Source organism: Petromyzon marinus, chromosome 64 (assembly GCF_048934315.1).
Source record: "Petromyzon marinus isolate PM22_M1 ecotype Great Lakes invasive population chromosome 64, UKy_Petmar_22M1.pri1.0, whole genome shotgun sequence".
NCBI lineage: Eukaryota > Metazoa > Chordata > Hyperoartia > Petromyzontiformes > Petromyzontidae > Petromyzon > Petromyzon marinus.
Window position 1 is genome coordinate 1,001,639 of NC_133730.1, and position 27,645 is coordinate 1,029,283.

Consider the following 27,645-nt stretch of genomic DNA (forward strand, 5'->3'; position numbering starts at 1 on the left):
ATCTGAGAGCACTGGGTGGACATGACCCACCCGGCGTCTCGAGCGCCACACATCTTACAAGGCCGACTTCCGGGCCTGCGAGCATCTTCATTTGATCGATGAACGTTTGAACGCGTTTGCGTTCGCTTACGTAAAAAAAAAAACGCACGCAAAAAAACCCCGGCACGTTACAACGGATCTCTTTACCAAGCGTCACCTGACTTAAGTGGCGTCCGCTTCCAACGTCAGAGGACGGTCTGCATAGCGAGAGCAGCGTAGGCAAGCAGACGACGCATCCAGCCTGGTTTGCTGCCACCCGTTCCGCCTGACAGCGATCAATAATGCCCTTTCACGAGGGTGAGCATCCTCATCGCGGCTCCAGGGACGCGGGCGCCGTCACGTCGCTCTGTATGCGCGCCACGGTGCATACAGAGCGAGCGAGCGAGCGACCTTGAGACCGATCCACGACGTCCAGTCGCGATGTCGTGCGCACTCCTGTCGCTCGGGAGAGATTGCGTGGTCACGGTCCGGGTCAAAGCGAGTTCCAGTCGTGCCTGATCTCATTGTTTCCCGATGAAACGGCAGAATGTATTTTGATGAAACCGTCCAGAAGAGCGAGTGGTGCTTGGGTAGGACACTCCGCCGGAAGGCGATGATGGTCAAGAGTAACGACGGAGTCCCGGGGATGGACTGGATTTGGGTCCGAGAGGACGTCCACCGTAGAGATGGAGCGATTAAGCTGGCTCTTGTGCAGTCGGTGGATTGTTAGAAGAAGAGCACTGTGAAAGTTGCGATGGATTAGATTGCACGTTTCTTAAATTGAGCGAGGTTGTTATAAGGGCTTTGTGACAAGAGATGATGGAAGGAAGTTGTGCCATGCAGAGTGGTGGGTGTGCGGGTGGCTGAGTGTTATTTGTAGCCTGCAGTGTGGCGAGTGGATGGGTGATTAAATGAGTCAACCTGCGGTGTGGTACTTGAAAAGAGCATGGATGAGACAAAGCAGGCGGTCTGGTAGATCGTGTCTTCAACGTGGGAGGATCCATTGGGTGCAGTTCACGGGGAGCATTAACCGTGGTAGTAGCAATGGAAGAGTGACACGGAGGAAACCGACTACCAGTGAGCGAGTGCCCGGAGTTAATCAGTGAGTGCTGGGATTTGAACTTGCAACCTTCCCATTGTGAGCGACACCACACTCTACCACAGGCCCATCAGGCATTGATTTCCAACGTGTGGGCAAGTTTATCCTGCGACACTTGAAACGACTCAAGCTGCAACCACTGCACGATGCACGTGCATTCGTATTCGTAGGGGAAAAAAAAGAGGCATTCTGCGTGACCTCTGTTTTTAATCACGTATGACAGACAGCGCTTCATTGCATGAAAGGAAAGGATGCCAAACGTTTTCTTTGCTAATTGGGAGATAATTCATACCAACAAACGCGCAATTATGAAATGTAAATGGAAGCACGCAACCTTTGTTATTTTAAGACCGTCAGATGAATGATTACATCACCAATCAAGTGACAAAGCGCGACATCGTATGGACGACACTGAATGCTTTCCAGCATTCATTATGAACACCAGGCTATTGCGTCATTATACAGGATTATATGTCTAACAGGGGCATTTACGACTTTTAGAATACAATTGAATATCTGATAAAGCACTGGTCCTTTGCCCTAAAACAAAGTTAAGGTCAATAATTGTTCCCTTTGAGTGAATGAATGTTGTGGGGGGATTACGAGTTTAAATTGTTTACTGAACAACATCTGCCACTGTTACAGCTCTGCATGGAACTGGCTGTGTTCACCATTTATGTGTTCATTCTGCGTTTGACTGTGTGCGATGTTAACTATATAAATGTATTCTCTGCAAGTTACAGATTTAACATGCATGTATTCCTGCCGTTGCGTGTTCGCTACATACGTCTACAGTAGACACCCTGGGCAACCCTTGCAAGTCGAGACTTTTAAATATTGTTGCATCTCGCCGTCGAGGCAAACGGAATCATGGATCCTGAATCCTTACGATTCATTGATTCGCTGGGAGGAGGGAGGCAGGCAAACTGTGTTCACCCCTCATGGAGTGTTATGCTGCTATTAAAAATAATCCATAGACTCGAGTTTCCTGGCTGGCTGCTGGCTGGCCGCCTCTCCATCCCTGCAATAACTCTGTTGTTCGTGGATGCTGTGGGTGGTGGGCGCTGTCACAGAGGTTATAGCTGGTAGCTGGCTACATGGGATTATCCGAGTAACAAATAAACATTGAGTTGAGCTGAAATGGTGGAAGAAGTTCGGAAGACATTCCAATTGTACATCGTGACACCGAATAGCTTGGAGTAACGAATACAGAAGACTGACGCGGATAATTTAAAATTGCTCCAACTTTTTATTTCGTGCTCCTATTAATGCAATTATTTTTCCAGAACATTCTTTAAATCCTAGAGAAAATATAAAAAAGCTCCGAATACATATCATCTTGCCAGTTTATTCTTACTTAAAAAAAGCTTCCAATTAACGAGGAGAGTGTGAGGAGAGCGTGTGAAAGTGACAGCTGTCTCTTATTTTACATTGCAGAGATGATGGGTTCTGTAATAGTTTCAATAAAAAAAGGGATTTTATTTTCAACAAAACTTTGGAACCAATTTTTTAAAATCTCTGCTATTCTTACACCCCCCCTCTCCCAAAAAAGAAGTCAGATTCCCATCTTCTCGTTTCCCTATGCCACAGAGACCTGTGCGACGTGATCATCTACGACGTCACCGCGTTCCCGTGCAGCCGTCTCCCACCGAGCGCGATAATTAATCCATCTATCAAACAAAAACTCCACATCAGTAGTCAATAAGCCGATCAATGCCACGCTCAATCATCTCGTTTGATTGGGGTCACAGCAATCTTGGGCTTACTCAATACCGTAATCCCGTGCTGCGCCACATGCCCGCAGGCTACATTAACAGAAACAAAGTAGCTAGCAGCACCCACAGGGGACTCGTAAGATATTCGAGAATGCCCCAAGTGGCAGACTTGATGCGTTTAACCAGAGGCACAACAAATGGAGGCACAGTCAGCGCCTCCAGAAGAACGCTGGTCTGTCTCCACATAAACAACAACCGCCATTGGCTACTAAGTGGGGGTGATGTCACCACAGTGCTTGTACCAGGCTAAGTGCACTTTAAGGCCACGTGAAGTGTCGAACGCTCACAGGCAGGAGGTCACAGGAGAGACCCAGGTGCTATGGGTTGACTGATTGTGATGACTGGCCGATGCGCCACCTGTGCCCCCAACTGTGCCAACTTTCTGCGCTCTGTTGTTGCTAAGACACACACGTTTGTGTCTTAGCAACAACGTATTGGTAAGCGAGCAAACTCTTGACCAGTTTCAACCAATCTGGGTTTCATCAGCAGAGTCAGGTTTGTTAATTAAAAGCGTTGAGGGATGCCAGATGTTTCTGGCGATAGCATGCCATCTAGACAACGGGCCCCTGTTTAAAGCAAAGAGAAATGCCGGATACAACTACACCCACAGCAATTACAACATTCACACGTATTAGTATTATTATTGATAGCCACAAATAGTCCATGGCCCAGAGCAGAAATTGTTCACCAATAAGTGTCCAAGACCTCAGTCAGATTGATTTCCTGCTCAAAATGAGCACGGAGGTGGTGGTATTCTTTCGTTTACAGCCTTGAGCATTCTTATGGTGGGGGTGAGTCCGTCTAATAATCCAGAGAACGTGGGATAGGTTGGTGGTTGAATGGTCTGGCAGACTCACGAAAGTCAGGGAACCACCAAGAGAAGGAAGTAAATAACATTCCAGCCACTGCGTGAGCGGATCATTACTAATTTCGAAAGCAATCTGCGTCGAGCGTCAAACGAGGAGATTGCACAAGGGCCAGACAAATTTCCCGGCTCAATGAAAATCACCGCTGGCCATTATTACGTTGTCAACGACGGGGGACCTTGTCACGGGCGAGCGGTGGAGCTGTGCACGCCCGCCGCACCTTCGGGCTGCAGACGTCATTTTCACGGGAAGAGGGAAGAATGCCCGGCGCGAGGAATGCCACTAAACACGTGGGACATTTATCCGCCGTCGCTCGCAACGGGCTGTGTCAGGTTTCCTGAAATATAATCGGAGCGCTGCCCATGAACTTGGGTACGAATGCGACGCGCGCGCGCGCAGGCACGCGCGAGAGGCAAGGGCACGGAGCCGCTGTCAGATAAATTGAGACGGATCTCGTGACACGGTCTCCTTCAGGATCCAGATGAGATAATACCCCGATAAGTACGGGCGACTGTCCCTGTAAGCAGAAGCAAGTAGCGGGGCGGGTCGGGTGGGGGGTGGGTGCTGAGACAAGTCCACCAGCCAGCCAGCCAGCCCTGGCGCAGCGTGCTAATAACCTCACGCTGGCGTGATACCTGGGTGGATTAACGTCAGTGGAGAGCTCCGCAGGGTCAGCACCGCCGTCAATGCCAGGATTGTCCCGGACGACGCTGCGATTAGCGTGACGCTCGCACGCGATGGCGGGGCTGGCCCATTGGCGGGCGGCCTGAGATTAAATTAGTTTTCGGTGCCCCCCACTCAACCCCCACCCAACCCCCCCCCCCCAACTTTCCCCCCCCAACTCTCCCCCCTCCTCTCTTTCGGTGTATTAAACTCCGAGTGAGATAGCAGAAGAGGTATCGACAAGAGATACAGAGGGTGATGTAGCCAGATTGAGAGAGATGCGGTTAAGAGATAGGGATGTAGTGATATGATGGAAAAGAGATAGACGAGAGACAGACGTTTAATGAAACGAATGAGCGAGATATACGGAGATGAGGGAGGAGGGATGCAGACAGAGCAGAGATGAGAGCGGTGAATTAACCCGCCGGTCTTATGGTCCTCACTGACAAAGTCCGGCTCGGATCCCCTCGAACGCACAGTTGTTTGATCATTGAAAGTATCACATACGTGTAGAGATTAAATTAACTAATTTCTGTTGTTGAGCCCATGCTCTTTATCAGGATCCGAATTCGAGCTCACGTGGGGGGCGCTGCATCCGTATTTTGTTCACGAATGCAGGGAGCCAGCCCCGAGCTGCTTGGGGCCGCGAAGCTTGCGCCGAGTTCGGTTCGACCTGCCGTGGCACGCAGCAGCTTCGCCAGATATTTCAAAGACATCCGCGGTGGACGCAAAAGAAAAAAATAAACGTACGGAACGCAATTAGCTGGAGAATAAATGTAATAACAATGCGGTAGTGGAGCGCAAGGGCGTTTCAAAGGCAAATGGTGCGAGCGTTAGCGTGCAAGTGGCAAGAGCGTTTTTAAGAGCGGTTAGCGCCGTGTGCCGTGTGGCCGACCGCACGTAAACCACGTGCTCACTTGTGGGCACATCGATGTAGCGACGTGCCCACTTGTGTGGGGGCATCGAGGTAGCGACGTGCCCACTTGTGTGGGGACATCGATGTAGCGACGTGCCCACTTGTGTGGGCACATCGATGTAGCGACGTGCCCACTTGTGTGGGGACATCGATGTAGCGACGTGCCCACTTGTGTGGGGACATCGATGTAGCGACGTGCCCACTTGTGTGGGCACATCGATGTAGCGACGTGCCCACTTGTGTGGGGACATCGATGTAGCGACGTGCTCACTTGTGGGCACATCGATGTAGCGACGTGCCCACTTGTGTGGGGGCATCGAGGTAGCCGATAGTAAGTGGATTTGCGGCGAGTGCATCGCGCGTTGCGCATTAACAATCATGCGAGCGCGACACCGAATATGGCTTTGCGTGCGCATGCATGCACAAGCCGCAGATTCACATTGGCAGGAGCAATGTAACAATAATAATAATATAACATTACAATACTTTCCTATATCAGTGCCACATTTGTTATCGGACACTTTCAGCATTGGCAACGGAGACAGGCCTCTCCGTGGCGGCATGCTTCTTGGCAGTGGCAGCCGAGCGTTCGGGCTCTTGTGATAAAATGATAATGTTCGAGAAACCCAAATCACAGGCTCTGGATCTTCTTTCCACCCTCGAGAGACACGATAGTGAAGCCCTCCACGATGTTGTGGAGAGATTCTGCCGCGCTCTTTCCGCACAATTCTTTTCAGACATGGGTGAAGGGCAAGGCAGGAGGAGCAGCTCAGCCCCCATCATGTATCCATACGGTTGGCAGATTATTCACAACATTTACAACAAAATTCAAATCGTTCATCAATAACACCGTGGCCTTGACAGAAAAGAGTTGACAATCGGTAACGGTTTAAGGCGATGGTCCTTGTTCATAGATAAGACAGATGTATAGATGTTATTTATTTAAGCAGGAAAGGACCAATGAGCTGCTGGCCTCAGTTTCGTGGGCATATTGCGACGGCACGGATTGTATAGAGTACGGGTCCTGGTCACGTTAATGTGATCTTCAGTTTAAGTTATTTGATGATGCTGCGTTGGCGGTGGTGCACATGAAACACAAAAATTGCGTTAGAAGAATGGCCACTGCACAAAAAGCCGCCTCTGACATCAGTTCAACACGTTGTAGGGTTTCGTGACCAATATCATCAGTGAAATACGTTTTGTTTTGGGTTAGATCGCGTAAATATAAATGTGTCGTTAAACCCGCCACCACCCGACACAGCCAATTAGTGAGGTTTGTCACGCAAACAGAACGTGCCAATTCGTTACTAGTACAGCACACCGGTGTGTTGGAGAGGAAAATTCACAACTCTTTGCCTCTTACATATATATTTTATTATAAAGCCACTGTAGCGTTACTGACAAACATGTCGAGTTCAAATGATTGACGTCCGGTTCCAGCCATCGCAATAAACAGAATTCTCTTGCCTCCACTACCCGAAATGGTGTCGGAGAGTCGTTTAACATCCGAGCAGATTTTCCGAGGTGACTTATAAAACGCCTCTGCGGGCGTTTTGCGACGCCCAAATTGCTTTGGGGCCCTCTCTCTCTCTCTCGTCCGTCCGCTTGCAGCCACCTCGGAGTTACAATGAGAGCGGACAGGGCCCCCCCCCCCTCCCCCTTTCCCTCGTGCAAATGGCGCTGCCACGGTGCCACTGGATCGGAAATGAAACGAGAGGGACGGGAGTTGCAGAAGTACAATTTAAAAGGTCGTTTTAATTTACTGCCATTAAATGCGTAACCTTTCACAGATTATAACCTTTGTGGAGCCCTCAAGAGTGTCGTGTGGGCAGTGAGTATTTTTCTTTTTTGGATTATATTTCGCATTAACAAATGTCACACTCCTAGGGCACTTAGCTGCTCGGATGTGCGATCCGGCAAGACTCCTGTCCCCGCCCCCTCCATACGGCCTTGCTTACCTCGGCAGGTAAATACGAACGCACGCAGGTAATTGGTAGTTGCGCGCGGGAGGCTGCGAAGAGGAAGCACTGGCATCGTGTCAAGAGCGACCTGGCACACGCGGCGTTGCGGGCAAGTGTTCTCGTTGGCAGCGAGATGTCATCCCTTTGTGACACGCTGCTTGCGGAGTGGTTTAGATTATGTGTGCGGATTGGTGTGCTCAAATTGATCCAGTTTTCATGGGTCATTCGCGAAAATCCTGCTTGTAGCCCGAGACCGATGATGTTGAGGCATTGCCAGAGTGCACCATCTGTGGTGAAATCCGTGTAACAAACCCTGTAACAGCATCAGGGGCAGGATAGCGGTGCAGTGGTTAGCGCGCTGCGCCTGTGAGACCCAAGTTCTATTTCCGGCCACGGCTAACATCAGCGGCGAGTTATATCCGAACCGGTCTTTGCCACCCCCTCCCCAACTGCCCCCCACCACCCCCCTCCCTCTTTGATCAACCTACACTGACCAGTGTCGTGAAGTATGCAAAATGAAAAAAAAAACCCCTCGTGACCAACATCCATTGGTGGATTAATAAAGGGTGGACAGACAATGTGGACTTGCCTATAAACACCATAGTGGGGTCTCCGTGAACACTCATTCGACACGATGTTATAAACAAACAAACACATAGATTGAGACGTAAGACACGAAATGTCGGCCACTTCACAGCAAGCAAACTAAAATCCAATTCTTCACTCTGTTTGAATGCCCTGTCAAGATTGTATATTTTAACTTCAGAAATTAATGTTTCAGCCTAAAGGAAGGCACAGCTGGCTCGTTGCTAGTGTCATCAGTCATAATCAGACAGACAGCGTCACAGTTATTTTGAGCACGGGTGGAAGGAGCAGCCTAGAAGTAAATATTATTTTGCATTAATCCACGAGGGTTTGATTATTTTAGGTTTTCGCCGTTTATGTTGTCGCACGTCTCCAAAGGGAACGGCCCTCTTCTTCGTGCGTTGTGTCAGCCGAGAATTCGGGCGATCGTTTTACGAATCCTCGCGCTGACAACAATCGCAAACGTCCCCACCGACAGGTTTACAGCCGCCGCGTGACGCGGAGAGCTCAAGCACATTTCAGCGGAGCCCGACATATTTACAGCTCCCGCATGGCACCGCGGAGAATAATATGCAGCAATAACCTGATTATGCGCCGAATTTTAATACGGCGCATACATTAAAACGACATTTTATTCTCAAGTTTTTCCATATTTAATGCCTTCGAAGAGAATTTCCAACAAAGTTTACTCTGCCGGTGTAATTAAGGCCCCTAATTTATAGGCTGCCGGGGACTTTTACGCCTTGCATTCCTACCTCCATGCTCACACGTGTCACCTGGCACGCCTTTCTTTGGGCTTCTACCCACAAGGAAACATTATTCTTACAATATCGTTGTTGTCATCGCCATCGCTTAATATCCACACCGTGCCTCTCGCATGGGACGTCTCGAGGAATCCCGTGGCAGGGGACCCCCCCGGGTGGCAGCTGTCTCAGCCAGGTCCAAGGTGAACTCTGCGCCAGTCAGGAACAAGTCGATATTAGTCTGCCAATAGGGGGTGTCAAATGTTGCTTCGTGGCTTAAGCCAATAGTTTTTGTTGTGAGCAAATATATAAAATTTGGTACGTGGCCTACAGAGTGCAATCGCCGGGCCAGCGCTGGCACGTGATGAGAACGTCTGGCACTACATTGGCCCAACGTTCCGCGTTTATTGGGTTGAGCGTGAAGCGGCCGTTCCACATCTTATGGCGAATATAGCCGCAGTATTAACTAGGATGGCCGCTGGGCTGTAACCGCGAGCCTCCGCAACAAGCGGCAAGTGCGTTACCGCTCGGCCATGTGACTAGCAGATGATACCAAGGCAGTACGACGTTACAGACGTCGAGAGGCGTGGTGGTCACACGTTGATTGATGCCACTTCAGTGCATTTCGGGTATTTAATACTTTTAGTGGCATACCCCTGAGATGCTAATTTAATCGCAATGTTTTTCTATCGGTTTAAAAAATAATAATCTGTGTAGCTTTCGGATGCATTTCCGGGTCGTACTCCGGGACGATGTCCGACGGTTCGCTCCTCGTGTTGAGGGAACTTCATTAGGAACTGGAGAAGCTCTTCCCAGCATTTGGAGCTTCACCACTTGGAGCGAAAAGTCGGACATCATTCCGAACATACACGCGGCACGAACCGAAAACGCATGGGGAGGTGGGGGGGGTAGCTACAGAGCAGCACAACCGTGAAAACCGATGTAGCAGCAGCAAGATGATCCACATTTATAGCTGCAGTGAATCCTCAAGCTCCGGCTAGGGTACAATCAGTTCAAGTCTGGGAAGAACAAACTAAAACCTAATCTTAACAACAGATGTCCCTCGTTCTCATTTCACAAACGCAGCTCAGTCGGGCCAACAACATTCCAAGGTTCATGAGCAGTTCGATAACTGCCCGATGCCATTTACCAACCATCCGGAATATCCGTCAGAACGAAGCTTGTATCGTGGCTTATGCTAGCCTGTTGTGCTGGTGTCCGAACAAATTATTTGGGCTTTTAAAACAAGGGGAGGTGATGTTGATGATCATAGCAAGGGGACTACCTATCAAGGGTACATGGATTTTCCGTGTTTCCAGAAAGAGGTCTCAAGCCCGCCTTTTGTTATTTTTAAAAATTTAAACACATTTTACTTCCACAGTATCACCTAGAATTGTTACCAGCTTTAGCCAATGAATCAACACTCCAGATTTTATACGGTGTAATACCAACATCATTCAAATGCAGCATGTTATTCAGGACACTTCAAATGTCGAAATCTGTTATTTAATTTCATTCAAGACAAACGATGTTGGCCTCAAACTCGCAAATCATATCATACTTCTTAATATTTCACCTTGCCTTGCATCGTGCACCTTGTATTTTTCCCCAGACCTTCCGTGGATAACTAGTATAAATTCGTCACCTGGTGGTACAGGTGATGCATATTTAATGATGTTTTAACAGATGTTGACGATCATGGTAATGGTTCGTGATCATCGATAGACGATGACGATCACAAGTGCTTCCTTTTTCTAGTTGTGTCGAAGTGACACCTAAAATCTTCAAACTAAGTTTTCACGCCGCGTAAAATTGGCCGCATGATTCCCGTTATTTTGAGTTTTACTTCGCATCGCTGTCCGGAAAGATCCAGAAAAGTGGCCCCAAGAAATCACGGGGGGCGAGAGCGGGGAAAAAATACCACCATCACGAAATCAAGAGCACCTCTCGGTGCCAAGAGCCATAACGCGCACGGGCAGGGGGCCGGCATTGGCACGCTCGCCTCAACACCTCCCTCATCTCCTGCACGTCCATCCGGCAGAGCCGCATTTGTTAGCCCGTCCTCTGCGTTTTCATCTCCATCGCCGCGTTCTCGCCGACGTCTGCTTTTATCTCTGTCTGGTCTGCCACTCGCTCGCTCGCTCGCTCCCATGCCTGCGTCTGGGTCTGTCTGCTCCTGTCAATCAGTCACTCTGTCTCACTCTCTAATCTCTCTTGCCCTCTCGGCACTCTATCTCCGCAGGCTTTGTTCTCTCTTGCTCCCTTCTCTCTCTCTCTCTTTCTCTCTCGCCGGTCTAACGCTGCCACTGAATAGTGAGTTACATCTCGTTATTTAGGCCTTCGTTTTTGGCCTGCAAGCTGTGTTGGTGGGCGGGAGCGGTGATGGGCCAGCTGTGCTGACAGGCGAGGAAACGTTAGCGCCATAGCAACCAATTTTTCATCACTTCACCCGCGGGGTAAACACCCCCTTCAGTAGAGTGACTTTGATTAATATTATGATATGTATATATGTATTAGAATTTTTTTTTCGATTTAAAGCTTTCGTGACTGCAAGGATTCATCTTCTTTGGTTCTTTCGGTAAAGTCACGTAGAATGAGAATAAAATAATAAATTGATAAAATAAAATAACACAATAAAATTCTCACGACGTTTCGGCCACAACACAAGCGGCCTTCATCAGGTGAATGGACGAGACTGTCTGGAGGACAGCGCTGGAGCTCCAGCGGCCGAAACGTCGTGATAATTTTATTGTGTTATTTTATTTTATCAATGTATTATTTTATTCTTATTCTACGTGACTTTACCTATTAGAAACATCTTTTAGGGTTCATTCTATCCACATTTGAATAGATATCAGAAATGTATTGGTATTTCATTCACTGCTCGCTTTTTTATTAATACGTTTGCCGAGCATTATTTTCATCCGCCGAGCATTATTCGCTCACTTTTCCTGGTTTTGTTCCGTTCGTGTGAACTTTCCTCGCTCTCGAGGGAATTGCCAAGCTTAACTGTGCACCTTCTTTAATTCGTTGAAAAAAAAATACTCCCCGCAGAGTCGTTGCTGCTCGTGACAAAACACTGCGGCGCCTGCTGCGTGCTGGCGGTTTGACTCGCAGCAAGCAACGCGGTTTTCCGCTGCCGCCGTGTGATGGCCGGTGCACCGGACTTGTGGTCCAGGGGGTTGCCAATGCGACCCTGTCTCCCGGCGAGGGCAGTTGGAACGACAGAGCAAATCCTTCCCTCCTCCCCTCCTCCCTCCCCTGCCTACCGCCTCCGTCCACCCAGCGGCAATACATGGGGTCCGCCACAAGTTGGTCTATGATCGGCAGGTCGTGGTGTGGCGCGGTAAAGTGTGGGTTACTCCCGCGTCTTCCGAAGACGTCAGGCCCGCGTGGAAGACGAGGCCCAGAATACCGTCGAAAACAAATGGAAAAGCGCCCCCCTTTTCCGCGAGCAGAGGCAGGAGCGAGAAATGTCACCACCTGCACCTCTGCCTCTTGTTCCACCGCCGGCTCCTGGCTCCGTTCGTTATTGCTCGTCTCGTTGCTCTGTCTCGCTCGAGCGCTTCGGCGTTGCACCACCCCCGAGTGCGGTTCCGCAGAAAAAAAGGCATCAATGGGCACCCACTGAGAGCGGGGATCATTTGGGCGTAAGAACCCCGTGTTTGGCATAGACCCAGTGGCAATGCTGTGAGAAAATTAGGCGATTGTTTTTGCTCGGGCACGCGTAGCGAGAAAATGAGAATTAAAAATCCCAGCGGCGACGAAACAAGCCTCGGCAACCGCGCCGCGGTAAATACGTTCTCATTTGATCGAATTTGTGGAACTGGCTCTACGTGTCGGGGGTGTTACTTGTTACGGAAAACGAGGCCGTGTAGTCGGAGGTAATGAGCGCTGTTTATAAGCGGCCTCGTTAGTCCTAATATCCTCGAATTCTCAGTGCTTGGATTTAGGCACCGGCGGACTTCAGCCAACGGTATAACCAGAAGCAGGAGGACACGATAATGTCTTCATGCCCAAGCGAGCGTGAAATGGGTAAAATTGAGGTTCTTCACCGATCCCTCTGCCCGTGAAGAGGACTCGCAGTCGATATTTTTTGAGTCCATCGTATCAATGTTATTTTCCACAGCGATCGAGGCCATAGTTCAATCCACTATCCATAGCTCGCAGGGCTTGTTTTCCTACCCACAATCTTACAATCCAGCACGCGCTGATCGTGGACCGGCGATCAGTCGCCTCCTTATCACTCTTATCGCTACTTTCCACGGTTACCGTTTGCGTCATGAACTTCACCCGCCGATTCCTCCAGCCATGCTGAGGACTCGGTAACCGTGGCAACAAGAACATGACGACAACTGCTCAAAACTATCCTGCTCGACTGTGCTTTGCTAAGCTCAAATTCATAAAGTTACAAGTTGAAATCGTGGGTAAACTACACCAATCATTGTCAAAATCTGGGATCAATAAAAGGAGCCCGGGTAGTTGTAAAGTCTGCGGTGGTTTGGTATCGGGAGCAGCGACGGCAAGATGCATCGATCTGTCAATTAATATCGCTCACGAAAGGTGCCCCCGATCATGCACGCAGGTATCAATTATTCACCGTTTACTGTAACGCGACTCTTACAATTAAAGTCGGAGATACGAATGAAACTGTACGAATGAGGCAGAAAAAAATAGCAGCAATAAGAGATTGTAAAATCGATGCAACAAAAATAATGTAATCTTGAACTGAATCGTGACCACCCCAAATAGTGACGATTAGTTAACGTCTCTGGAGGGGCATACATTATTACACGTCTACGAAACAGCCGTACTTACAGGCTTCCAAAGCTCTTCATATTTTACTTCATATTTTCAACAAAAACAACAGCAGCAGATACAGGATTAGACGCAACCGGGCACACGACCTCCAAACGACCCACTTAAAACGTTCGCTATTGATAGCCGTCTCTCGGTACGATCTAGGAAATAATCCAACAGGAAGGAAATAGGGAACAACAAGATGCAATACAAGTGGAAGGTGGAACACAGGGTACGATTAGAAGACGATTGATTGCATTTAAAAAAAAGCCTATAGATCTCGATCGACGTGAAAGCCACGAATAGCCAGGGCATGCAAGAGGTGACACCGAGGGGACACTGACGTCGCCTTTTCTCCCACGATGCCGGAGAAATGAAGTGCGGCGACGGCGCTCGCATTGGGGGGGGGGCAGTGGGGGGGGGGGGGGGCGAAACGTCCGGCGGCGCGGTCGGAGGGCGGGGCGACGCTGCATGACAAGCGACAACCGTGGGGACCTGAGCTGCTCCGGAGCGACGCTCAGCCTGACCCCAACGGTGATGCGCAGGCGCGCGCTCACGCCCGCAAGCGTGACGACCGGCCGTCGGGGGAAATGGGTCTCTTTATTTTGCCGATGCTAATTAGCCCACGCTAATTACTTCTGGGTGTTTTGTGTTGACCCGTAGATGTAGTTGAGTTTTCTCTACCCCCCCCCCCTCCTCCGCCTTTTTATAGCGTATGCAAAATAGCAAGGTGCGAATATTAATAATGTAATTACGCGCGCCGCGAAAAACGCGTCGGAATTAACGCGTGGGTCCTCCGCGTAGGGTTTCGCAGCTCGTTAATTGTTTCCAGTGAAGTGGTTTGGAGACATCGCGTACAAATTTCGCTGCACGCCGTCTGAACGGTGCGTTACGATTCTCCCCCTGGCTGGAAGTGTAACAAGTTAACGGCGTGTTGGGTTACGCCAGAACGGTTGCTGCTGACATCCTCTGCTGACCCATCGGGTGCCAGGCTGAGATTAAACGTTTGAGATTTTATTACAAATATATCGTTTCGTTTAACTTTTGAAATATGTTTCCTGTTGTTTGCAGAGATTCATTTTCTTTTGTCCCATCACCCAAAGTACAACAGTCGTTTCCAAGAGATTTGCATAAAACAGGTCCCTGCAGGGTGGGCTGGTAGGAACATTGGAATTTTGTGCAAGTTTATTACACCCAACAGCACGAGATTTCACTTCGTTAAAGTATTGAAAGGGGACGGACGGACGGACACATTAATCTATTGCAGGCTGTTACACTCAGTTTACAACTTCGTTCCTACCAGTATAATTAATCATCTATCCTTATACACAAGGTTCAACGCCTGCATCGTGAGCGAACGCATCCACTTTAATCCATGTGGTGGACAATCATCACCTGCCTTCTGTGTGTACATATATTCAGGGTGCTCAAAAAATGCTAACAATTACATGGGGCTATAGTTTGTAATGGAAAAAGAACGGATAATACACTGTAACATGATAACAAATCCTGACTTAAAGCTTTCGTGACTGCAGGAATTCATACTCTATGGGTCTTTCGGTAAAGTCACGTAGATAGAAAAATAATAAAAAAATCACGACGTTTCGGTCGCAACACAAGCAATCGTCCTCAGGTGAAAAAATATATAGCAAGAGAGCTGCTGAAGGAGGGTGTTATGTAGGCCTGAGATGGGTCCAGCCCAAGGGTAAGTGGGCGGGGTTAGAGAAGGAAGATAGAGGGCACCTCAAAGCTGTTGGCCTGGCCATTGTATTGTATGGCCTGGCAGCTCAGAACCAATTCTTCAACCACATAAATTCCATACACCCAGCCATCAAATTCACTATGGAGGTGGAAAAGGATGGCAAGTTACCATTCATGGATGTTTTAATCGAAAATAAACCATATGGCTCATTGGGACACTCTGTCTACAGGAAAACCACCCACACAGATGCCTATCTAAAACCTGACTCCCACCACCATCCAGCCCAGAAGAATTCCCTCATCAAAACTCTACCCTATAGGGCTTGTTGCATTTCCGACCATCACCACCTAGCCAGTGAACTGGAGTACGTACACCAAGCCCTCAAGATGAATGAATATTCGGACTACACAAGCCGTAAAGCTATCACCCCACCTGTTGGGAGAGAACCATCTGAGGACCCAATCAAAACCATCACCTTGCCATACATAGCTGGGGTTACCAAAAATATTTCTAAAATCATGAGCAAACACAAGATCCAGGTTCGATTCAACACAGTACATACAATTCGTGATCTGATCCCATCTGTGAAGGATGTCATCCCTGACATGCAATACCCTGGCATCTACAAACTAAGCTGTGACTGCGGCAGTAGTTACATTGGGGAAACTAAGCAACATGTCTCGGACTGTGTTCGTGAACATAAGGCAGATCTGAAACATGGTAGGACCAATACTTCGGCCGTGGATGATCATTGATTTAACACTGAGGGCACACACGAAATTGATTTCTCCAAGACGAAGGTACTCTGCAAACCTACTGGATATCAACAAAGATTCGTTCATGAAGCCATCCAGATGTATAAACACAGACAAAATTTCAAACTGAGCAATCATTGGAAGGATGTTATTAACCAGTTTAAGTCATAACTGGCTGTGATGGTTCCATCCTACCTGCCGATGTTAGCAGTTATTTCCGACTCTGAGTTGCATTCCTCAATGTGGCGGTGGCTATATTGACACGCTGATAATCTCTCACAATACAATTGCCAGGCCAACAGCTTTGGGGTGCCCTCGATCTTCCTTCTCTAACCCTACCCACTTACCCTTGGGCTGCGCCCATCTCAGGCCTACATAACACCCTGCTTCAGCAGCTCTCTTGCTAATTTTTTTTCACCTGAGGACGATTGCTTGTGTTGTGATCGAAACGTCGTTAATTTCTTTTTTTCTATCTACGTGACTTTACCTAAAGTCCCAAAGAGTATGATAACAAATGTGATGTTAATAGCTTCAAAAAGTCAAGATGTCCCCCCCACTTGTTCACCATCGTTGTCAACGTGTGGCCTGGAATCTTCTCCAGGTGATCTCCAGAGCCCGGAGGGAGCACATTTCTTGTGGTGTCGTTGCAAATTCTCAAAAGTGTTAAAACATTTTTGAAGCACCCTGTATATATATAGACATTTTCCCACGTGATTTTTCGTCTTAAAACGTAGGTTTTATCTTAAAACATATCTAGGTTTCTGTCTTCACCCTATGATATCGTGGACAAAAAGAAAGCCCCCCAATTATTCGCGCGTGGCTTTGGACACCAGTGGGTTTTTTCTTCTTCTTCCAAATGCAGGTGATGTGAGCAGGCGGTTAATTGATTAATTGGCGTGCAGAGGTAACGTATTAGGAAGCATCGGAGCTCTGGTGCCAGATCGGCTCTCCTGGGAAGGCCTTGTGGATATCACGCGGTGGAAAACGCACGGCAGGATTCTGCACGCTTTTTTTCAAATTGGGAAGAGAAAGAAAACCTTACCGTGGCATTTCGCTCCTTATTCGTGGTGAAAATCTCAATTAGTAAATAAACCGTCCATTCATGCTTAAAAAATATGCGTAATGTAACCGCTGCGTGAAACAAAATGCGAAGTTTCACCGCTGCTTAGAAATTAATGCGTTAAGGATAGAAACACCATGCAGTCTTACGATCTGTTTTCGTGACGTTACTTTTAGTCTGTTCCCAGTCACGATGCCGTAAACACTGCACAGGAATAACTTGGCAAGGTTCCCGCGTGGTTCCAAGGGCTCCGCCAAAAAGCACGCGTTGTGAATTACGATTCACAGCGTGCCGAGCATGAGGAATTAGTGAATAACCAAGCAATCAACAACGCTGACAAGACACAACGTTTCTTTTTAAGATTCTTAATGACTCGATATATTGCATTTTTTTATATATATTGCACTACATATTAGCCAGACGTTATTTATTTTCTTGTCAGAATTTGGTTTGAGGCTGCATAGTGCGGGCTCAATGGATGGTTGCTCGAGGTGTATAAAACACACACAGGTGATAGAGGGCACGTCGTGCGGGTTAGAGGGCAGTGCAGTGGAATCCACTGACATTCTGCACTGCCTCCCCCACCTTCACCAACCCACAATGACCAGTCTGGTGAAGTATGGTTCAATAACCCTCACGGTGTGGACGGGCATCGATTGACAAAACGGGGTGTGCGCGTGGCGCTGCAGAAAACTGCGGAAGGCAAATTCCGCCGTCGCTTTCTGCGGCAACGATTGCACGAAACGGTAAAGATAACAAACCGCACGCACACGTCGCTTTATGATTGTCATTATGAATCAACGAGAGGTAACTTTGCACAATCAGCAGAGGGCACCGTGTCACTTTGGGGAAGTAAATGAAAGGGATGCGGTGAGGCCCGAGGCCCCATGCTGTGTGCGTGCGGTGCCTTGCCCCACACCACCACGCCTGCGGGGCCCACACACCGACCCAGAGTCTCGTCAGCAACGAAACCCCGTTCACGTTCCTTGCACTGGACTAGACGTTCACAGGAACTGGACTGAGCAAGCCACCCCGTGGCGTTGTTGATGAGCCGATGTTTTGATGAGCCGATGTTTTGATGAGCCGATGTTTTGATGATGAGCTACCACCTGTGGTATTGATGATGGGAGTGGAGAGAGTAGGATATTGTTTTTGCGAAACCTATCCCCGGTGACATGATGCGCACCGATGCTTTTGTCCGAAGTGTGTACACGGCGGTTGTTAGTCTCTGTGTCTGTGCCGGTGAGGGTGTGTGTGTTGTCTTTGTGTGTATGCATCTTGTGCGTTCGTGTGTCTGTCCGTCTGTATGTGTGTCGTGCAAATACATGCACAGACACTGTTAATGTGTTGTGCACACATGCACAGACGCTGCGAATGTCTGTGTAGTTGTCGTGGACATGGGTGTCTGTGTTTTTGTGTATATGGGAAGCGGTAGAGTAGTGGTTACCGCACTACGCTGTGAACCTGGTCACCCGAGTTCGATTCCAGTCCATGGCCAACATCGGTGACTAATGTCTAAACTGGTCCTGGATCTCCCCTAGGTCAGTTCAGCTTTAAATGAGTGCACGGTTAAATTTGTAAACAACCAGTGGAGAGACAAAGGTGGCCGGGCGTGGTGCTAGCCACACCACCCCCTCATGTGCCGTGTTGGCTTTAAAAGGTGCTCACTAACAGCGATTGCCTCAACAGTGTGCTGAAGCTACACGGGGATCTGTGTTCTGTGTGTTTGTGTCTGTGAATGTGCTGGCAGTATGGACAGCTGAAGGATGCAAAAAGTAACAATGTAATTCTTTTTACCTTTTTGTGAATTTCTTTAACACATAGCAAAGGCGATTTACTTGTGTGTGTGTGTGTGGAGGGAGGGGAGCCTGGTATTTGGGCTCAGGAGGTGAACAACGTCTTTCTCAGTTCTTGGGAACAAGCACTGGGTGCCTGAGGTTATTTCGCGGGACATTTTGAGCAATTGACTCTGCGGGTGAGGGTAGAGGATACAGTTGAAAAGTCAGAGTGACCACCACCACCACCACCACACAGTCCAGTGAATGTTAGAGGCATTGCTCATCTAAAATTCTGGTCGTGTGCCAGTGGGTGAGGAGAAGTTCCATATCGTTTAAAAAAAATTGTTTACAACAAAAAAATCCCAATTTTATTCCAATTTTGCTCCTGCCATCACACTACGTACGACACAAAGAAATGTCTACTCGGAACGCTCGCTGAACAGTACATTACCCCGTATTCAGAGAGTGTCCCACAGAAGCTGATTACTCAGAACTACTTCTGAGATCTCCCTTCAAGTGACCCCCTTACCCACACACCAAAGAGTATAAATCCTTGCAGTTACGAAAGCTTCAAATCTATAATTAATGCCCTCTACGGGGAGGAATTTCACCTATCTGTTAGAGATTTTAACAGACAACGAGACAACAAGTCACAGCTCATCGAGATGCTAACCTTCCTCAAAAGATGCCGTGATAACAAGGTAATACCCATCGCTTTCACACTCACATCTGCTGCTGTATCTTCACCGAACTCTAAATGGATTTTGTTTAATGCTAGCCTATCACTAATCTCAGAGAGAATAAGAGTACTCCGATTTGAACTCGATAGTTTAGACAAGACTCTCTTACAATCACATTTAATGTTAACACAAAAAATGTCCCCTTCTGATTGGAACCACGTTGACAACATGACTGCTGCCTCTGATGATTCACTGTCAGTCACATGCAAAGCTAACCTGATCGCTAAATTCAACCTCCTATCAAAGAAGAAGCCAGAACCACACATCACAAAACTGGATGTTAACAAAATCGTTATTAATCAGAGTAACATCCCGATTTCGACAATTTGAAAACGGTACTGGCTAAAGGGCTAAATTTCGCTGTCACCCCTAAAAATATACCAGTAGAGGATATCATCTCTCAGGTCGATGTATCCCGCAAAGGCATAGGACACATCCAAGCGGACGTTACGAGAGCTGAAATAGCCACTATTCTCAAGAATGCTAAAAAAACCCATCAGCAATATTAGCAAAAACATTTGAGACGCCATCCAGACATCCACCCTTCGTCCTTCCGTGTGGAAGAGATATGTGGATGACACTTTCGTCATTTGGCCACATGGCCTCCCAGCTTTGAACCATTTCCTAGACCACATCAATTCCAGATACCCATCCATCAAATTCACCATGGAAGTTGAGAAAGATGGCAAGCTGCCATTCTTGGATGTTCTGTTTGAGAGTAGGACTGATGGCTCTTTTGGGCATTCTGTTTACAGGAAGTCCACCCACACAGATTCCTACTTGAAGCCTGATTCCCACCACCACCCGGCTCAAAATAATTATCTCATCAAAACATTATACCATAGGGCTCATTGCATTTCTGACCAACACCATCTGGCCAGTGAATTAAAACATGTACATCTGGCCCTCAAGATGAACGGATACTCTGACCGTACTATCCGCCAAGATGTTTCTCCCACCGTACAGAAACAACCACCTGATACTCCGATTAAAATCATCACACTGCCATACATAGCAGGCGTTACCAAAAAGATTTCCAAAATTCTAAACAAACACAAGATCCAGGTCCGGTTCAATACAGTACACAAAATCCGTGATCTGATCCCGTCAGTAAAGGATGTTATTCCTGACTTACAGTACCCCGGTGTTTACAAATTGAGTTGTACCTGCGGTGACTGCTATATCGGGGAGACGAAGCGACATATCTCTGACCGATTTCGCGAGCACAAATCAGATTTGAAACACGGCAGAACGAATTCTTCGGCCGTGGCTGATCATTGTTTCAACACAGCGGGTTCTCATGACATTGTTTTCTCCGATACCAAAGTACTATGCAAACCTCCCGGTTATTACCAAAGATTTGTCCATGAAGCCATCCAGATACACAAACACAGACACAACTTCAACCGAGAGGATGGTTTTAAATTGAGCAACCATTGGAAAGATGTCATCAACCAAGTCAAACTTTAGCTGCCTTATAATTGTACAGCCATTTACATTTCTACCAGTGGGTGTACTCGCTTGCTTTCAGCACGCCATAGCTTCCCCCGAACCCCCTGCAGCATAACAAAAGGCGGCTTAACTTAGCCCTTCCCTTCCCCCCCCCTTAACCTGTATATAATCTCGGGTGTCTCAGAGCTCTTCACTTGATACAGCTCTTTTGCTGTGCCTGTTCCACCTGAAGACAGAAGCTTGTGTTGCCTCCGAAACGTCGTGATTTAATTTAATTTTCATTTATTTTATTTTACCTACGTGACTTTACCGAAAAAAACAGAGAACATTCCAAATATGTTTGCTTTCCAAGACGTTATGCTTAATGGAGAGATGTTCATCGCCATCGACAGTCAAAACTGCAATTTCGGCAAATTAGGTAAAAAAAAACCCACGGATTTAACATAATGCATGACGTCATAGATGACCAGATCCCAGGCCGAACCATTAACTCGCAATAGCATGGCATCTGCTTTGATCGCAAACGGATGAAACTCAGATTCGCAGCCAAGATCCCCGAGGTGCCACCTCCGCGGTGTTTCTGACCTCTGAATCAGACGGGCTACCTCAGAAATTTCATTTTTCATGACAAGAACCAGCCTCTCCATGGATGTACATGTGTGCAAATAGTTCGATGTGAAATAAGATGAGTCAGGGACAGCAGTGGTGTCGACCGTAGAAGCACAAACTGGAAATACTTTTTCACTGTTGTCATGAACAATGCCTTACAGTTAACCTATGACCACATCACTGAGCGGACCCATGTCTCACCAGATAGCAGACGCTAAGGAGAGCTGGGCCTGGTTTGTACTTGGATGGGAGACTGCCTGGACTGGAATACCAAGTGTGACAGTACAGAAATAGAATGTTGAATCTATCTGTGTGGAGCTTTCAGTGCCATACTGTCATACATGTAGGTTTTTTTGTTGTTCAAGCAAACATCACAATTCAGGACGCTGCTAAAAAAAAGCCTGAAGGGTTTTCCTAAATAAAGGGCAATATTTTTTTATTGTCGTCATGACTGATACAAATATAACAATGCTATTTCTTGCGGCAGTCGTTCTTCAGGGTATGGTAATTATGAAGGGAGTGTTTGTTTACAAGGTGGAACAGAAGACGAATTTCGATATTTCTTTGGTCTGGAATCAATTCCGAGGTGTTAATCAAGCGTTGCATCACAACACAGAATATCAATATTTAATTTACGAGCAAAGGAATTCGCGCACAATAACACAACCACTGTGCCGCCTTGCATGGCCATTGTTGTTGCTGTTTTTAATCTGTCACCTCATTGAGAGCGGAACACTTGGTCAAAAAGGTAATGGAAAAGATCGGTAAAATAATTAAATCAGGCACATTCATTCATTTATATATGCTATTTATAACCAGGTGAGAGGATAAATAGACCCTCTGTTTCTTTTTAACCAGCGTTCACACAATACACAATGTAAACATTTGAGAAATGGTTCCTAACAGTGCATACAACCTTTATGAATACAAACAAAGTTGGCAGGAATAATAATTACGCGGTTATAGCATTTTTTAAATCACAGCTTCTGGGCACGGGCCAAAGTCTTAAAAAAATTCGAAAAAGCTGCCTTGACACGTGACGTGCCTGACGCGCGCCCCGTTGTACCGTACTCACGTGTCACCTGCCTTGCCCCCCCCGCTCCGGGCGGATGCAGGGACCCGAACGCGCCGGTGCCGCAGGACACCAAGTTCATCCACAACAAGCCCAACCGCTACGAGGAGATGGCCTGGTCCAAGTACTCCCCCAAGGACCAGCACTACTTGCACATCGGCCTGAAGCCACGCGTGCGCGAGCACTACCGCGCCACCAAGGTGGCCTTCTGGCTCGAGCTGGTGCCGCACCTGCACAACCTGCACGACATGTTCCAGTACACCAGCACCACCACCAAGGCGCCCTCGCCCTACGCCACGCCGGCCTCCTCCTCCTCCTCTTCCGCCGGGGGAGCTCCCCGCCGCTCGGGGACGCGGCCCTCGTGGTCGGTGACGACCCGCCGGCCCGCCGCCGCCGTCGCCTCGTCCGCGGCGGCGCCCGGGAAGGGCCGCGGGCAGGACGACGGCGCGAAGAAGGGCGGAGACGCGCGGGGCCCCGCCGACGCCTCCAGCGTCCTCGTCGAGGACCAGCGAGACTACTCGACGGAGCTGAGCGTCACCATCGCCGTGGGCGCCTCGCTGCTCTTCCTCAACGTGCTGGCCTTCGCCGCGCTCTACTACCGCCGGGACAAGAGCCGGCACGGCGCCTACCGCCGGCAGAGCCCCGAGCGCGGGTGCGGACCCGAGCGGCCGGTGGGCGCCGGCGAGCGGATGGGTCGCGGCAACCGCGACGAGGAGGTCATGACGCTGCAGATGAAGCAGCAGCAGCAGCAGCAGCAGCAGCTCGGCGGCGTGGAGAGCGAGGAGCACACCTGCGACTTCCCGTGCGTGGCCCTGGACTCGCTGCGGCCCAACGTGGCGGGCGGGCCCGAGTGCGACTACGCGCTCGCCATGCGGCGTTCGCCCGACGACATTCCGCTCATGACCCCCAACACCATCACGCTCATCCCGAGCGCCATGCAGCCGATGCACGCCTTCGGCGGATTCGCTGTCATGAACAGCGCCACTCTGCCCCACGCGCACTCCACCACCCGCGTCTAGCCGCGAGCCGCCGGACTCTGCCTTTTGCAACTCTCGCTACGAAGACTGGCTAACCTGGTGGTCACAAAACAATGTACAGAGAGACACGAATGTGCCAAGACCTTTTGATGTGCGGAACAACGAACGGTCTTTATTGAAGTGATTTTACTCCTATTCTCATTTCCCCCCGATAGCTGCTGTTACCTTGCCAGGCGCGACCGGCGTATGAAGATGTCCTTTGTTTGGTTTTATACAGCAATAAAACTTTTTCGTAAAATCTTACCACCCCCCCCCGCCCGCCCGCCTTCCTCCCCTCTGCTAATTTTATACCCTGTATACAAAAACAAATCCGTTATGAAAGACTATATGAATAATAAATAAATGCTTGGAGCAGACTGTAATCTATCAACAAAACGAAACATGACAATTATTAAAGTAGTAGAATAAGCGAGCGCGCATAAGAGAGAGAGAGAGAGTGTGTGTTGTATATGCGGCGTGCGTATAGACTACACGCAGTCAGCATATGCGGTATATGTAAGTGTGTGTATATAAAACATTATACATAGCGTACATTATTAGCATATAGTATATAAATATAACAGCACAGTAAGTTTTCTTTAAATGCACTTGGCTAGGATTTATGCCAAATTGACCTTCAAGTGCTCTGTCAAAACAAAACCCAGACCAGTAGGCGTACTGTGGCATTGCTAGCGAAGTGAATCAATGGTTTCGTCATAATATCAGCTCCATTGTCTGTCCTTGTACAATGGACTCCACTGCTATAAATGTATATTATTTTTCCTTTATCATTCTGTTGAGTGTACAGTGAATAAGTGATTCTTACGAACAAAACAAAATAAATATGTATAGTATATGTGTGTGTTGTGTTGTGTACCTGGGGCAGTCACACACGACGATGCTTTGTTACGAAAGCGATTCACGATATCAGTCTGATAATTCCCAACGTCGGCGATGTGTAAAAGTTAAGCAATTTAACATTTTCTAAGACTAACAGCTTCTTGGGGAATACAATGAAATAAACACTTTTACAATCAAAAACATTCAATTTACAAACAAGCCATGTTAAGTCGGGACCGTAGTAGCTAGATTTCTTTTTTTCATATCGTCAAAGAGAGCTTTTAAAAAATATGAAAGTTATAGCAGTAAAAATATCTGCCAGTGGGGGGGGGGGGAAGCTCCTTCTGCTGGGAGCGGTACTGTCCCGTTGACGTGGGGCAGTGAATGGAATAAAACCAAACACGAGGCTCCAACACCTTCGCCAGGTTTAGTTTTCTTACGCCCGATGCTACCCTTGTTTAGACCACTCCTGTGTCGCGCGCAATCGCGTGCAGAAAAGGCGACAACGCATCGAAGGTGCGGCCCGCAGACAGCACAACTCCCATCATGCCTTGCACGTCGCAACAATGCTCTCAGCCGTGTCCAGACCACCTACCCTCTCCCCTAAAAGAGCCGCCCGGTAAATGTGCAATGTCGGGCCAACGTTGACCCGACGATGTCCCGTGTTCACCGGGTGAGCCTGTGGCCGCCGTGTTGTTATTACTGTTGAGGCCGCAGACGTGGAGGTCGCATGGCATGCAGGGCACGATGGGAGTCGTGCCTTTCTGCTGTTTGTGAGCAGCGCGCCTTTTGCTTGTCGCGATTTCTCTTTGTTTCCAGCCTGCACGCGTTCTCCTGTTGGGATAATGTGGGTTTGACTCATCACTGACGGCAAAGTGTTGGGTTTGCGACGAGATGGTATCAACTCAATATTGTCCACAGCACTGTGTTTTTGTTGACGCGTGTTGCTCGCCGAGCCAAGGATGATGAGGTGTTTTGTCATGATTGTCAACAAAGCTCTGCTTGCAGCCGACTGATTATTTCTCACCATGTAAAATTGTTATATCCTGTACTTTTATTTCGTTACAGTATTTGTTTTCAGGGATGAAAGACAAATGGTTAATTACATGTTGATCTTTTTTCTTTATGGATTACATGGATGTAAGTGATTTGCTAACGCTGCTTAGTGTATAAAGCTAATAAACATGAAGTGACAACGCTTAATATAACTCTTTATTGTGTATTGGGCTCTTAGGGACCGTGTAGGGTTACTTTTCATGTACTTAGAGCCGTTATTCTTTACAGTGTTAAACTTTAGTGAGTGCGGTGCAATGCTATGTTGTGTTACAGTTACTTTCCCATAGTCTACAGTCATTTTAAAGTGACCATCTTAATTATATCACAATAAATGCTTTGTTGCTCACCCATAAATTGCCCAATGTGCTATAAGAAAAGAAACTGTCTATAATGAATAAAAAGCTATCATACACAAGGTGTGTGTCTGTGTGTGTCCATGTTGTCCGTGTGCGTGCAACGTCTTCCCTAAATCGCTCGGGCGCTGTGTTTTGCATGGTTGGAACTCGGCGGGCAGCCTGTTTAATCCTGCGCGAGTATGAAAAATAAAAGAGCACGCGCACATGTTTCACGGAGCGCCTTCGGCACAGTGGTGTCACTCGAATCAGGAGTAGGCACCTGTGTGCCCACCACAGGGTCTACATTTGCCTTTTTTTTCAAATAAATTAACTGTAAATGACCGCATTTGGAAAATCAAGCAGCAACATCACCCAAACTAATGCCACTGTCATTACTCTTGACCATTGGCCATCCATTCCTTCTAGCGAATGAAACTAATCCATGCCTTTAAGATAAATGTACACCCTAATATATTTATTTTGCTAATTATTTTACTCTCTATTTCAAGTTGCTCAGTACAGGCCCAAAAACACCAAGCTTCCAGCAACACACAGCGTCAAAGTTAACAATAGATGAGGGTATTCACATTCCTATAATTGAGCGAGGTGATGATAAGAGCTTGGGAAGAGAGATGACGAGAGGGAATCTCAAAGTCGCTCTCTGTGAGCGCAAAAGCAGCGAGAGAGAGAAACGTTGTGATCCGCAGTGCGGTGGATGAACACAACGGATGAGATGGAAGTTGTGTGTGGTAGGTTTGCACATTGGTGGTGTAAAAACACAAGCAGCCCCACATCACGACTCCGATTTGCCACGAGAATGGGAAAGGGAATGCCGTATCCCCACGTTGACGAGGTTTGCATTATCGCTGTGGCCTCATAATAGGCAGGGCCGTCGTCCCAAAATTGAAGCTGCTCGATAATGACCAGGGAAATCAAAGTCCATCTCGTCCTGAGTACACGCAACAGCTTGCCCCAAATCACGGCAACGATTATCCAAGAGTAGAAATTGCAGACAGATGAGGCTGGGCCACAGTAGGAGGAGGCGATTATCAAGACGTTCAGAGCGGCAGACGTTACTACGGTTCAGTAATTGACGTATTGCAAGAACAAGCGGCCAGACACTTCCATTTCATCAGCATCCGTACGTAGGCAACTGCAAGGCATGACACTTTGCAGATGTATCCAATTTTGTTGGCTTGTCAGCGAGCCACAATATTTACAGCACTCTGACCTAGAAATGTAACGTTTGGTACACAAATCATTCTACCGCTGCAATTCAAGATTGCTTGATTTCGGAGAGACCAATGTGAAATATGGTACACAAATTCATTATGTGTTGCCGTGGAGCATTGTGGGTAAAATAAAATATAAACTGAGTCCAATTCTCTGTCTCCGTATTCAAACACTAATATATTTTGTCCATCAGTCAACGGCTTTCAGACCAATATTGTCCAGTGGCATGTGTAATTGTAAGATTATAATAGTAATGCGAATAATCTGAAATGCCAGAGTTTTCCTGCTCACATAAGCGTGGTGCAGCGCTCATCTGTTTACAGTCCTTATGGGCCGTCCATAAATGACGTCACGCACCGGGGGGGGGGGGGGTTCAGACATTTGTGACGATGTGTGACGAGGGGGGGTTTGAGAAATGTGACGTCACATCAAAATGCGCAACTTTAAATAACTATAAACACACATTCTACTTAATTAAATAGACTTTTTAATAAATGTTTTCTCTTACAACATCAGAGTGCACATTAAATACGCACTAAAATGGCAATAGTTTAAAGCGATTTGAAGCATG

General features: G+C 47.8%; 1 protein-coding gene across 8 annotated transcripts in view; it reads left to right on the top strand.

Moving 5' to 3' along the window:
• The window catches only part of LOC116956334 (neuroligin-3-like), a 293,692-nt gene extending 267,771 nt beyond the window's left edge, over positions 1 to 25,921 (top strand). For all 8 annotated transcript variants that reach the window (XM_032977889.2, XM_032977888.2, XM_032977890.2 and 5 more), the window contains one exon: positions 22,638 to 25,921. In XM_032977889.2, the coding sequence (XP_032833780.1) occupies positions 22,638 to 23,613 (976 nt within the window). In that variant the 3' untranslated portion in view covers positions 23,614 to 25,921. The remainder of the gene's footprint in view (positions 1 to 22,637) is intronic.
• The last annotated feature ends 1,724 nt before the right edge of the window (positions 25,922 to 27,645 follow it).